Genomic DNA, 12,626 nt, shown 5'->3' on the forward strand with positions numbered 1-12,626 from the left:
AAAAGGCAACTGTCACATCAAGAGCAGCAAAAACTATGGTTGTTTCATAATATCATATTCCAAATACAGTTCCAAACTGACATATCAAAGCAAAGCCCCAATCCTTAATCAAATAACTAATCAACAATAACTAAGTCCCAAGAATGCAGTTAACCAAATGCTAACAAAGTAAATTTTACATAAAATAAGTTTTTCTCCAAGTTCTGATTTTGACTGCAATATACTACACAATGAAAATAACTCATATTGCCAGAAGCTAAAATAGTGAACAGAAGAAGTCTTCAAATAAAAAAAAAAAAATTACATCCTAAGTTCCTTCTTTAGCAAAATTAGAAATTTTAACATTTAACACATTTTTTCTACCAGGGGAAAGCTGCATGAACTTCTACCCTATATGCTCCAAAACCACTACGTTACTTTTTAAATTACAAAATGAGAGGAGCAAACACATCAGTTGTGTTTAAGTTTCTAATCAGCTGTCTGCAGATGACTCCCCCTCTATTTTCATAATTGTGCAATAAAACTGCAATTGTTGCTGGTTTCCCATATTTAATTTTTTATTTTCCCAGCAAGACACTTCAAAACTCTATGCCTCTTGAAGTTAGAAGTTCACACACTCTTTTTAATCTTCTGGTGTCTATCAGCCTGAAAAACTATCTTCCAAACCAGCTACAGAATACATATAAGCCAATTCACGCACCATGACAAAAGCTAGGCATCTCTCCATCTATTTTGTAGTGCTGAAGGAAAAGAACTTAAGAAGACAATGACTGAGCCTATGCTGCAACCATTAAAAATGTATGCTACATACATGAAACCAGAGGAAAATAAAAGCTACATCACTAATATTTAGATGAATTTTAAGATCTATTTCCTTGAAGATTCAGAAAACATCCTATAACGATGAAATGCTACTGAGCTAAGGAGGCTAATTGAAATAGTCAGTTGTAATAAATGTTAGCAGTCTTAATACATGTTAAGTTTACCATAAGGAAACTAAAGCTGTTGTCTCACCAACTTCTGCATTAAGTTCATTTTGTTCCTGCAAAAAGGTATGTTGAGACCCTTGAATATACTTCTGATACTGCCAATCATTCTTTGGGCTGCAATATCTAGGTTCAATTCTCCTACATGTGAGCAATAAACACACTCTAAGAACAAAAACAGCACTTGAATTTCAATAATTTAAGACTCAAAACAGAAATAAGCACATACTTTTATAATTTATATTGAAAAACATTTGCACCAGCAGGTTCAGTTCCTTCCCAGCAATAGATCAGACAAGAGCACTAATCTTAGCAGAGATACTCCAGATATGCTCAAGAGGAACGGGGAGCACCTTTTGCAATTTCACAAGCCACAGAGTTCCTTCTGGTGTGTTTCTCTTTTAGCCACCACCTTCTCAGCTACAAAAAGTCACCCTTTACAAAGAAATCATACTAGCTAGTGCTTCCAATATGGTGCAATGATGGGAACAAGTCCCACAAACCTAACTGCTGTTAGTGTTAACCAGATACAGACATTTAAACTATCACCTCTCATACCTAGTCTTTCTGGTGATGTTTCAGTCAAAACAAAAAATAAAGTTGAGATGTTCATTAGCTCCATACAAGCTCATCTTTAGCTGTTTCACAGGCTGTCTGTGCCAGACTGGTCTGCAGAGAGTGAAATAAGCTACTGCAGTCAGCTGTGCACACCAGCAGTCCAGCAGACTGCAGTATTTAGACCATTTTTAGCCAGACATAGACATCTCCCAGCAAATTTCTTCATCCTCCTTGACCACAGGACCTATTACACACCACAATGTTCAGCAACTCAAACCGTCCTACCCAAATTTCCACCAGCTCCCTAGACACAAAAGGACATGGCAAGTAGCTGTTAACAGCAGCAAACAGGGAGGGAAAGCAGCTGTGTGGAATCATCCCCAGAACTGCTACAGTTGTTCAAGACTGAGTAAGGAAGGAAACAGTCTGGCCTACTAATGCCCATTTTTCTGATTTAGTCCCATGAATGCCCAGCTGAAAAGGCACTTGCAGGCATTAATACGTAAGGAAGCACACCAAGTGTCTGAGCAAGTTTGTCTACATACATGTTCAAGGAGTTTTGTGAGGAAATCAAGAGGCAGAAGAAACTGTATGTTATCAGCACAGCTTCATGCATTTTGCTTCTCCTCTTGTTGAAGAACTACATGCATTAGGCAGACCACCAATACTCCCACACGTCTTTACACAAACCAATGTATATATGAGAGCAGCACTTAAAACATCTAAACCTATTTGTTATCCTGGAAAAGAGTTACAAACTCCTCATTTCTGGTCCAGTCCTTTCTGTCCTATCTACAGGGAATACAACATTTACTGTGGGGAACAAACTATCATCTCCACAAGAAAACAGGAATGCATAAACCTTCTCAGGTTTACAACTAACTAGGGGAGAGAGATAACTGAAGGCTTTGTAGCACCACCTTTAGCTGGAAGAGATGCAACCTACCACATCAGGAGGAGGATTACTATTATTTCCAGAGAAGAATTATGGTCACACCACTACAGTGTGATACATTCTAAAGATCAACACAAAGCTAAAATCTGCTTGCCAAGTACTCCTAGAAAGGTTAGGGAACAACCAAAAAATGAAATTACTGCAAAGAACAGTACTTCCATCAAAAGAAAGCTAGCCATGATTTTTTCAATTACGAAAAAACCATTTTTGTACTTACAGGAAAACAAACAAACAAAGAAAAAACCCAAAAAACTAACAGGTACTTTGAAAAAAATATTTCCTTGCTTCTATGAGCCCTTAAAAGCAAGTTACATTTTCAGGTGATTTATGAAGCCACTGCTTGAGGCAAATATTTATAAAATTTTTATCTCTTATTAAATCTGAAATGTGTACAAATATGAAGAATGTATGTACTGCGTGAACCTAAACAGAGTACCAAGAATTGCTACTCCTTATGAAAATAGGGGGAAAGCTCATTTCTTCAGTACACTTCTAAATGCATGAGTGATTTTCCACACATGAATGACTCCTGCTTGGTTATCAAATTAGATTCAAGGGAAAAGTCAGTCTTCTTTGTAACCAGCAGAGGGAAGGGGAAAAAAAAAAACAACAAAACAAAAACAACGTTCATTATTTTCTTGCTACTTAATACACCGTTTGTAATGTATGGCAATTACATGGTTAGTGAGACAGAACCACCTTTTGTAGACAATCTTCAGGTCTCTCCATTCCAGGAAGCTGCACATTTTCGGTTTGCGGGCTAATACCGTTTGAACAAGTTCCCTTGTGATTTTCTTCTTTTCTTTGTCAGATAATGGGACATACCACTTCTGGAGTCTCAGTTTCCCCTGGCGACTAAAAAGCAACATAAACTGCATCTGTTGAATTGGAAGGAGGGGGGAAAAAGAAAAGCATTAATCTAAGTCTCCGAGTTTCGAAAAGATGTCTTTGAGAAAAACCAAACAGGAAGCAAGACGGACATGCAAAACCCTAATTATATTATTTATTTCTATAGCACTAGCAGATGTTACACAAGATTTGGTAGTAGCAATGATACAAAGGATTCTACTTCTGAGAAAGGTCAGTCAAGCCAAAGGCAGAAGAAAGCGCACGCAAGTTTCAGAAAGGGGTGTCAGAACCATCGGCTGGCGAGTGAATATACCCAAATTTCAGACCAGCCACGTCGAGCACCAGTATGGTCTCATTTGGGTTTTCTTCCCCAAAATGACAGAAAAGCAGCACAGCAGACTCTTCCAATATTCAACCTCATTTCCAATTCACGGGATTAGAGCCTTACAGGAGCAATTTGCACTTAAAATCTTTCTGAAAAGCCTCGGAATACTTTAAAAGACATCAAACCTCCCAGCGGAGAGTCCTTTGGCACAGAAAAGCCCAGTCTTTTCCCACGTTACACAAAAGGAGAGATTAAGCGCTTTCCCTGCGGTCCTATGTTCCAGGTCTCGCTTCCTCTACAGGAGTGATGTTGCAATTATATTTTAAGAGGAACTTGCCGGGCTACGTTTTCCAGCGGCTGTAACATTAAATGAAATGGCTTGGGCTTTTTTCTTTTGCCTTTTTGCTCGAAGTTGTATCGGGCTGGGGAAGTTTCCCAGGCAATATGACAAACATGAAATACGATGCGAAAGCCCAGCCTGGTCCCGGGTGACAAGCGTGAGCAGCGCCAGCCGCGACGAGCGGCGGCCGCGCCCGCAGCGGCTCCGCGGTGCCAGGGCGGGGGCAGAGCCCCGCAGCCCCCGCAGCCTCCCAACATCCCGCCTCGCCTCCCCGCCGGCCCCAGCACCGCCCCGGCTCCCCCCTCGCGGAGCGGGAGGCTCGGGAGGCGAGCCCGGCTCCGAGCGGCTGTGCTCACCGTGCCCGGGGGATAGCGGAGTCGAGGCGGAGGAGGAGGAGGAACCTCTGCCCAGACCAGCACCCCGGGTGCTGCCGCCGCGGCCGCCGAACCGGACTGAGGGAAGGGTCGGGAGGGGACGGGAGATGCCGCCGCCGCGAGCGCGCGCGCGCCTCAACGGCCGCCCCCCTCGGGCAGGTCAGGGGCGGGGCCGGGATCGCGGGGGGCGGGGCCGGGATGGAGGGGGCGGGGCCCGTGCGCCTCCGAACAAAACTTTATCAGCTGCCGCGGAGGGGGGACACGAGCGAGCTCGGCCGTCACCCAATCGGAGAGCTCAGCGCGCGGGCGGGAGGGAGGAGCGACGCGGTTCTGGACCAATGGGAGGCAGGAAAAGGCGGGGAAGGCGGAGCTGGTGTCGGCGGCAGGCGGGGCCGGAGCAAGGTGGGGCGAGGCGGGGTTTAGATGCCCTAATCCGCGTGGCCCGAATTGGGATAGGACAACGGCCCGCGCGGCAACAGCCAACCAGACGGCGCGGTGCAGATAGCGGTCCGTGAGCAGCCAATGGGCTGGCGCGGCAGGGAGCCGGGGAAATGACATCAGTCAATCAGGCGCCCGGAGACTGAGGCTCCTCCCCCGGCCACGCCGGCGCCGAGCCGGGGGGAGGCATAAGGGAGGGGCGGCCGAGCCGCGCATGCGCCGCGCGGTGTTTGCTTCCAGCACGTGCGCGCCCGGGGGGCGGGCGGGGAGGGGAGGGAGCGGGGCGGAGGCTGTAGCTGAGGCAGCGCGCGCCGGGCGGGAGGGACGGCGTTGCCGGGCTGCCCGTGAGGGGACTGAGTGTGTGAGGGACTTGTCCTTCCTAGGGGACCGAGTCTGTGAGGGGATTGTCCCTGCAAGGCGGAGTTTTTCCCCTAAAGTCACCTTGATTGCGAGCTTCATTTAGATTGGCAGGACCAGCCGCCGACATGGACTTAGCGGTGTTGTGTTTCATTAATGCCCGGTTTTAAAATTATCATTCACGTGTATCTACAGAGGTTCTGCGTGCTGAAACAGCTCAGTTCGCGGGGGGTTGCTTGCTTGGCTGGTTTTGTTGTGGATTGGTTTGGTGTCAAAATTGTAATGGAGGTGGCCTGAAAACATATTAATTAGTTGAAAGAAACAGAGCGGCGCCTCTGCAAGCCGAAGTCGAAGCGTCTTACTAAAAAAAAAAAAAAAAGTTTCAAACACCTAAAGCTCTCATCATCGTCGCTGCCTACCACCTTCCCCCCAAGCAGCACTGAATGAACAGCAAAGCTGCCCTGACCGGGCTGATCCGATAATGGTGTGACAGTGACCGACAGAACCCGGGAAAGGGTCGCGCTCCCGAAGCAGCTCTCCGTCAGGAGCAGCTCACAGCGCCTCAGGATGTGTCACGCTTTTATTACTTTCTGTTATTGACACTTTAAATAAGCGCCCATTCTTCTGGCAACGAAACGGCTATGGCAGCAGAAACGGGCTGGAAATGCCTTTGTGTAAAAATGTGCATGCCCTGAAAGAAAAGCCAATTTTCCGGCGTTTCAAGGAATGCTGTAGTCAATTGTACTCGAGGAAAACTGCAGATATATTCCTGATTTTATAGAAGAGGTTATAATTGTAAGAGTGAAGTGGCATGGGGACAAGGAGGCGTATGTGAAACCAAGCTGAATGGATCAGGCAATTGCAGTATTAGAGGTCACGTAGAAAATGAGAGCTGCTGTTGTAGGGGCTTGTTCCTGTCACATTTGATGTTCGCTGAGCAGCTGTCCCGTTCTCATGTTAACCTGCCTTTCATTAAGCACAGGAACAGTAATGTGTGGATCTGTTAACTCAGAGAGTCTGCCCTTACACCTGGGTGTTACTTTGTCCTCGGCAGTTGCCAGGCTTTGCATTTCTGCTTGTTTTCTGTGAGGTTATTCCATTGACAAAAAAAACCCTGTTTTTCAGAAAACTTTCATAAACAATCTCTTTCCTAATCATCACTTCACTCAGCTTTGAATTCAGCATCATGCATTTGCTGATTCTCTGAGTGCATGTACACTTCAGGGGCTTTGAGACCCTTTTTAAGCCAACAACCAACTTTTATTTCTCTTCATCTGTGCAACTTCCAGTTTATTAGCATCGTTATGGTAATGGGAGCTCCAAAATGAATTTCTGAAGGAGTTACACCAGACCTGCGTTATGATTTGTTACTTCCCAGCTCCGTGAAATATTTCTGCATATGGATCAAACCACCCATTTTGCAAATGCACAGTGGATTGAAATCAAATTGCTGAGATAGTTCAAGAAATGTTAGCGTTTTGGTGGCCTGACACCTTGAAGCTTCAGCTTCAGGTTCTTTTTTTCTTTTTTCAGTTCTGGGGGGGTTGTTTGTTTGTTTGTCATTTTTTTGGGGTTTTGCCAGATTTTACTGCTCATTTACAGTGTATAATTTCATACAGTGATACAAGGGTAATTGTTCCACTACTTTTCTCTCTTTTCTATTTTACTTGGCTGAATTTCTTCAGACTGTAACCTAAAGCTTCTTCATTACATCTCCTAGGCAGAATCACTCTGCTATATGCAGTTTCAGGTGATAAGGCATGAGACCAATGCTATACGATGGAAGCACTGATGGAAACTCTAGCCAGGTCCAGCTTGGCAGAAGCTTTCTGTCTTCCACAGCCTATCCTGCCTCCTCATCCCTATTTCAGACAGAGAATGCAATATTCTCAAGCCTGCTGGGATTGCTACTCATGCTATCATTCCTTAGCACATTTCTCTCAGAACGACCCTGCTCATTTTAAACAGTTTAAGGCACGATTCCATGTCAGTTTCAGATCAACTGAACAACAACTCCCATCCTCTCCTTCCATTCCCACTTCCGTGTTCCCATCTCTTTTCCTATGCTGGCACTTTGCTGCATCTCATATTGCCAACAAGACTGGTTTTGGCTGTACAGGTGACTGAGGGAGTTGGCTTCAGGACTGAGCACCTGTCAGGGGACAGTGACACAGGTAATGCTGTCCCTTCTGTTCATGCTGTTCCTTTCAGGAACTTCAGAAGACTTTCTGTTCACTTTTTTTTTTCAGTGTTACAATTTGTACTAATTGTCCCTCTTAATACTGACTGCATCATTTGTTCCTGTATGAAATTATCCTGTCACTTACCCACTGAACTAGCAATGTACTGAAATAGCTCTAATTATCAAATTGATAAAGATATATATGATGCTTGCAACCCTAATATGCCTTTGAGTATCCCACAAACAGGCCAAATGTCAATGCAGTCTAATTTTAGACATGACACAGCAAGTCTTCTGTTCATTAGCTTTTGTTCATTGTCTTATATCCAGCTTGATGATAGTCCCCTGATTTATTTTGCATGGATTTTTTTTTTTAGCTGCTATAGTTGTAGAATCCTTTGTGTAGTGGTAGAATCCTTTGTATTCCTTTTTAGATGTAAGGCACGTCTTCGGGGGATATGTTCATTGACCATAAAACATTTGGGGTCCTCAGCCAAGAGTTTGCTTTGAAAGTTATTTCCAGCATGACTCAGAAGAGAACTGCCTGAAGCTGGGGAGAGAGGCAGGAAGGAAGCTTACATCAAACACGATTAAATTTGCTTAGGTTCTACTGGTATGGTTTATGTCAATTTTGGTGGGTTTGTTTATTTGTTTGCTTTTAGTTAATTAGACTATAGTTGTTTTTTCTGGAATAGTGGGTCTTATACAAAAATCAATAAGACCAACCTCCTGGCATTTGGCATTTCATGCATGTTGTTATTGCCAAATCTGAAGCTAATAAAATAATTTTGTTCTGTTTTCACTCTCAGCCAAAATGACGGGTAACATGAACTTTATAACACAAACTATTCATTAATTCCAATGGAAAATTTGCTTACTAAATTTTAACAGCTTTTTTTTTTTTCTTCACACAGTATTTAGTGAAGAAAGGATTTGCTTCTGCCTCCTTTTCAAGCCATCTCAGCAGCCCACAGAGGAGGGCAACATACTTTAAGAGTACATGCTGTGTCCTCTGCTGAAGTAGGGTGTGGATGTGTGAGTAAGACTCATTTTACTGTCAATTTATCTTCTTGATGCTCAATATCAGGCTACATTTTCATTGACTGAATAACTGAGACATTATGAAGGCAGTGAGAACTGAGCTACTACCCTTGGAAGTGATTACTGCTGGTTTTTTGCCTCTTAAGCCTCCAAACAGGATGTTACGTTACTGTATGCAGTTCCCTTCCCTGATGTGCTGTCTGAGCATTGGTCAAGCTCTCAGTGTCCATTATGATTCATGCAGAACACAAATCCCAGTGGAGCCAATGGAAGCATCAATGAGCCTACAAATGGCAGTTTTCATTGCTATGCTCCGTTTTTTCTTTCCACGGGGCGATCCCTCTTGATGAAATACTATTGCATGCAATCTAGTAGCCTAATTGCTAGGTGCTATTCAATCATCAGATCATGGCTGATATGCTTAATCCTCTGTCTTTTCTTTGTAGGGGTTACAGGTTTGCCTGTCTTCTTCCTTTAAACACAGTTGGCTTTCAACAGACACACATGGCTCTCAGGAACACAGATATCAGGTCACATGTGTGATAGGCACAGCTCCAAAACGATCATCATGGACATTTATCCCTGAAGCTGAATTTTCAGAGGTGAAGGAATAGTTTGAAGCTGAAGTGTGCAGCCTGGTTATGAGGATTACGGTCTAAACCATGCCTTACACGTGTCCTTTGCTTTGGAAAATAAAAACATGCTTTTAAAAGTATTTGGATGTGTAGAAATGAGGCAAGGGAGTATGGCAGAGGCCAGTCAGTGAGGGCATCCTCTTGGCTACTGTATTTATTAACCTCAGCCTGGTGCAAGACACAGGAGCCATTGGAACAGGACATGCACAAACCAGCTGGCAGCATTGGCTGTGTTGGGCTAGTGAGCTGATTTCTCTCTTATTTAGGTGATGTTCTTATTTTTTGCTTGTCCGTGTTTATATTGGAGTAGTGCTCAGAGGCCCCAGAAGTGAAGAAAATAACTGCACTGCAGACATTTATGAAGAAGTTGTTATGACTGCTAATGCTTCTTCCAGCTCCACTGCTACAAACTCTGCTATAGTGCAGCAAAGAACTGAACATTTTCTGAAGGAAGTGTGTGAGGAAACCTGATTTTTAGCCTCACAAGGGAGTGGCTGGGAAGAATGGAAAGAGGAGAGGAGAGGAGGCTGGGATTTCTGAGACTGCATCAATACTTTAAAGAGTTGTTCAATACCGCATCTCACATCTATCTTTGCTCATCCTTGGCAATCCTAAGAAAGCAGTTGCTACCACTGCTGTTTCTGAAGTGGCTGAAGCTGCAGGCTAATGTGCTTGCTGTATCCATCCCCTCATATGAAGGAGTATCTGGACAGGCTTGTTCAGAACTACTCAATATTTCCCAGGATGAAGAAATTTTTTTAATATACTGAGGCATGACTTTGGATAGGATACCTGGGAAATCAGACACATCCAGAGGAAGACCCTGCAACAGGTTTTCTGGTACACAGTTTGGTCATCCCAAATCCACTGAAGTCCTCATCTAGGTATCTATGTCTACCTCTGTCCTTGCTTTGAGACAGGCCCGACTGGTGATCTATAAGGCCTCTTGATCTCTTTGTAGGGACTGATCTAACATACCTTAGGAGGTACTGCCTTTTGCACCAAGGAGATAATCCAGATTCAAACTACTGACTTTCCCAAATTGGCACGTTGCTTTCCGTAGCCAGGAGATATGGACTTCCAAACAAGTGTCTTAATTTTTAGCATGTAGAAACTTTTCATGAAAACCTGGAAACTGCTCTGACTCTGAGATGGCACCCTGAAACCAGAATTTTTCATGTTATTGTCAAACTCATAAATCTCCGAAATTTCCATACTGATTCTACAGTATTACACTAAGCTTTCATTTCAAATAATTCTGGAAGACTCAATATAACTTTCTCTGTTGTTTTAAAGAAAATATACTGCATGTTTTGCCACTACCATAAAGGGATCACACAATCTGTTAGGTCTTCATTTACTGCCATTTTCTTCTTTGGCTAAAGTGTTTTAAGATGATGAAACTGGGACAGTCAAGGTCTGTAATGCATTTACTGTCTAGTTTTAAAGGCTCAAGAAGAATTTAAATGATGAGTAGATACTGTGCTGGCTTTGTCCACTTGTGACAATTTTATCCACGTGAGTTCTCATTCAAGCTGCCTAGACCACCTCTATTGTCACGGATTTTTGAAGACAATCTTTACACTGCAACCCTCAGCCTTCCACAAAGCTGCAGAACAGCAGTGATAGCAAACATCTCTGCCAGGGAGATATGTGCATCATTTATCTGGGAACTCAAGGTTTTGACAGATTTCGAAGAACAAAATTACTGTAAACCCTTGACTGTTTCTTTTTTATGCTTTCACATCCACATACTGGGAAGTACCAAAATGTGTGTGTTTAAAAAGTTCACGTGTGTGATAGAGAATAAGACAGAGAATAAGGATGCTGTATATTATTCCTCATTGTGCCTCTGGGTTTCTTGGTTGGCAAGTGAACTGATTTTGAACTTGCTTTTTATATTCTCTAGGAGGGAGTGGTGTTTGGGATACTTCGCCTCACTATTTTGTTTCACTCTTCACAAATGAATGAATTTCATGAATGTGCATTGCCTTTGTGTATTTTTTGGCCCTGCACTTGTTCTTTGTCTTGTTTGATACCTTATCTTTAGGTCAGTTTGTTCTTGCTCTCTGTCCACATAACTTTTTAACAGATCCAACTGCTTCTTCTGGTACTTTCGCATACAGACAGAGACACTTCCACTCTCACTCCATTAATGCCAATCTTAATATTTTTTTCAAATCACTGTAAAAGAAACAAGTAGCTCCTCCTACCTCACTGAGCACTTTGGTCAAATGCAAGCCTCACGTTTTATTTAACCAGACTTTATTTAATACAGCAGGATATCAAATACACTTAGAAGACTGTCCCAGTACAAAGGGACCCCATTTACTCTCTGACTTCAGGATTCTGTGCTATTCCAGAGGGTCATTAGTGGAACAGAGCCAAAAGGACATTCAATTATTTGCTCAAGTCTGAAAGGCCAGTGTTTCACAAGTACAGAGTATGCTATTAACAGGGATGAATCCTTTGGCAATGTATCCTTTCTACTGCAAAATACTTGCTGTGAGGAACCCAAGACCCTTATTACAAATTCATGAATGATTTTAATGCATCCTGGCAGCTTTCAGAAGCATTGCAATCATGTGGAAGTAAGGAAAGAAATAAAAAGATCACTGGTTTGTGCAAAATAATACAGCTATGCTCATATTTGATCTAATTTTCTAGTGGAAAAGGAATAATTGAAATAAAAAAAAATAAAAGACATTTCTACTACATTACATCTCACCAGTCAATTTAGAAGTCTTGTTCACATAAGAGATAACTCGATATAAATCATCAATAAAAGAGAAAATATGTCTAAAACGAGCATGGTCCTTGGTGTGTTGGAGGAGTTGTAAAATCACCTTGTAAAACTTAACTACCCCTTGCCAGAAAGTAATTTTCTAACAGAAAAATCTAGCTTTTAAGAAGTCCTTTCATTTCTTCATGATATTTTAAACACTCTCCCCAAATTGTGGGTTTTGCTTAGAGCACTCTTAGCTTGGAGGCAGTTTTTGTTGCAGAGACAAAGGTGTTAGAAAGGAAAGTGGATCCGAGAGTGAGCAGCATTTTTTTCCTTGGGGCAGTCTGGTGCAAAATTATAGTGACAGGGAACAAGTAACATTTATTGTAGTAGATGCTTGAAGAAGTATTCAACAGCTTATTTCTAGTACAGTTTTCATAATAATATTTTTTTCATTACACATCTGTCATGGAAACAAAAGAGATATTATGTGATCACAAGCCAAAGAGGAGGCATTGAATAGGATGCATTGAAATGAGAAGTGTTGTGTTAAACATAGTCAACCCTGATGTAAGGCCAAAACTAAAGATTCAGACTTTCAGAATTCCATCTCTTACTTCTATAGAGCCAAACATAGCTGAGATTTGGACAGGGCTTCTAAATGCTTTAAAATCTCTTCCTTCTGTAAGGAGATCAAGTTTGTCCCATTTGCTCAGATTTGCAGAATAAATTGATGTTAAGAAAGCTTAAAATTAATCTCTCTAATCAGTCTTCCATGAAGAATTCAAAGTTTAACAGTTTGCTTTGACACTGATAAATAATATCAATAATAATCAGCATCACCGTGCATCTTCCCTCTCC

At 42.6% G+C, this 12,626-nt stretch overlaps 1 protein-coding gene and 1 long non-coding RNA gene across 6 annotated transcripts in view; one reads left to right on the top strand and one right to left on the bottom strand.

Annotated features, from left to right (window-relative positions):
* Nucleotides 1-4,538, bottom strand: part of AP1S2 (adaptor related protein complex 1 subunit sigma 2) — a 30,945-nt gene extending 26,407 nt beyond the window's left edge. For 3 of the 5 annotated variants that reach the window (XR_005699527.2, XM_040056216.2, XM_040056218.2), the window contains exons 1-2: nucleotides 4,370-4,527; nucleotides 3,199-3,377 (exon numbers count right to left, since the gene is read on the bottom strand). Coding sequence is in view for 4 of the 5 variants with exons in the window: in XM_040056216.2 (XP_039912150.1) it covers nucleotides 3,199-3,377 (179 nt within the window). In the remaining variant the exon portion in view is untranslated. Of the gene's footprint in view, nucleotides 1-3,198; nucleotides 3,378-4,369 lie in introns of all 5 variants that reach the window. The other 2 variants (XM_040056217.2, XM_040056219.2) reach the window with 2 other exon arrangements.
* A 2,373-nt stretch (nucleotides 4,539-6,911) lies between these two features.
* Nucleotides 6,912-10,878, top strand: LOC120749050 (uncharacterized). Its single transcript, XR_005699505.2, has 3 exons — nucleotides 6,912-7,356; nucleotides 8,279-8,399; nucleotides 8,852-10,878. It is a non-coding gene; the product is annotated as an uncharacterized LOC120749050 (long non-coding RNA).
* The last annotated feature ends 1,748 nt before the right edge of the window (nucleotides 10,879-12,626 follow it).

This window comes from Hirundo rustica, chromosome 2, assembly GCF_015227805.2.
Source record: "Hirundo rustica isolate bHirRus1 chromosome 2, bHirRus1.pri.v3, whole genome shotgun sequence".
NCBI lineage: Eukaryota > Metazoa > Chordata > Aves > Passeriformes > Hirundinidae > Hirundo > Hirundo rustica.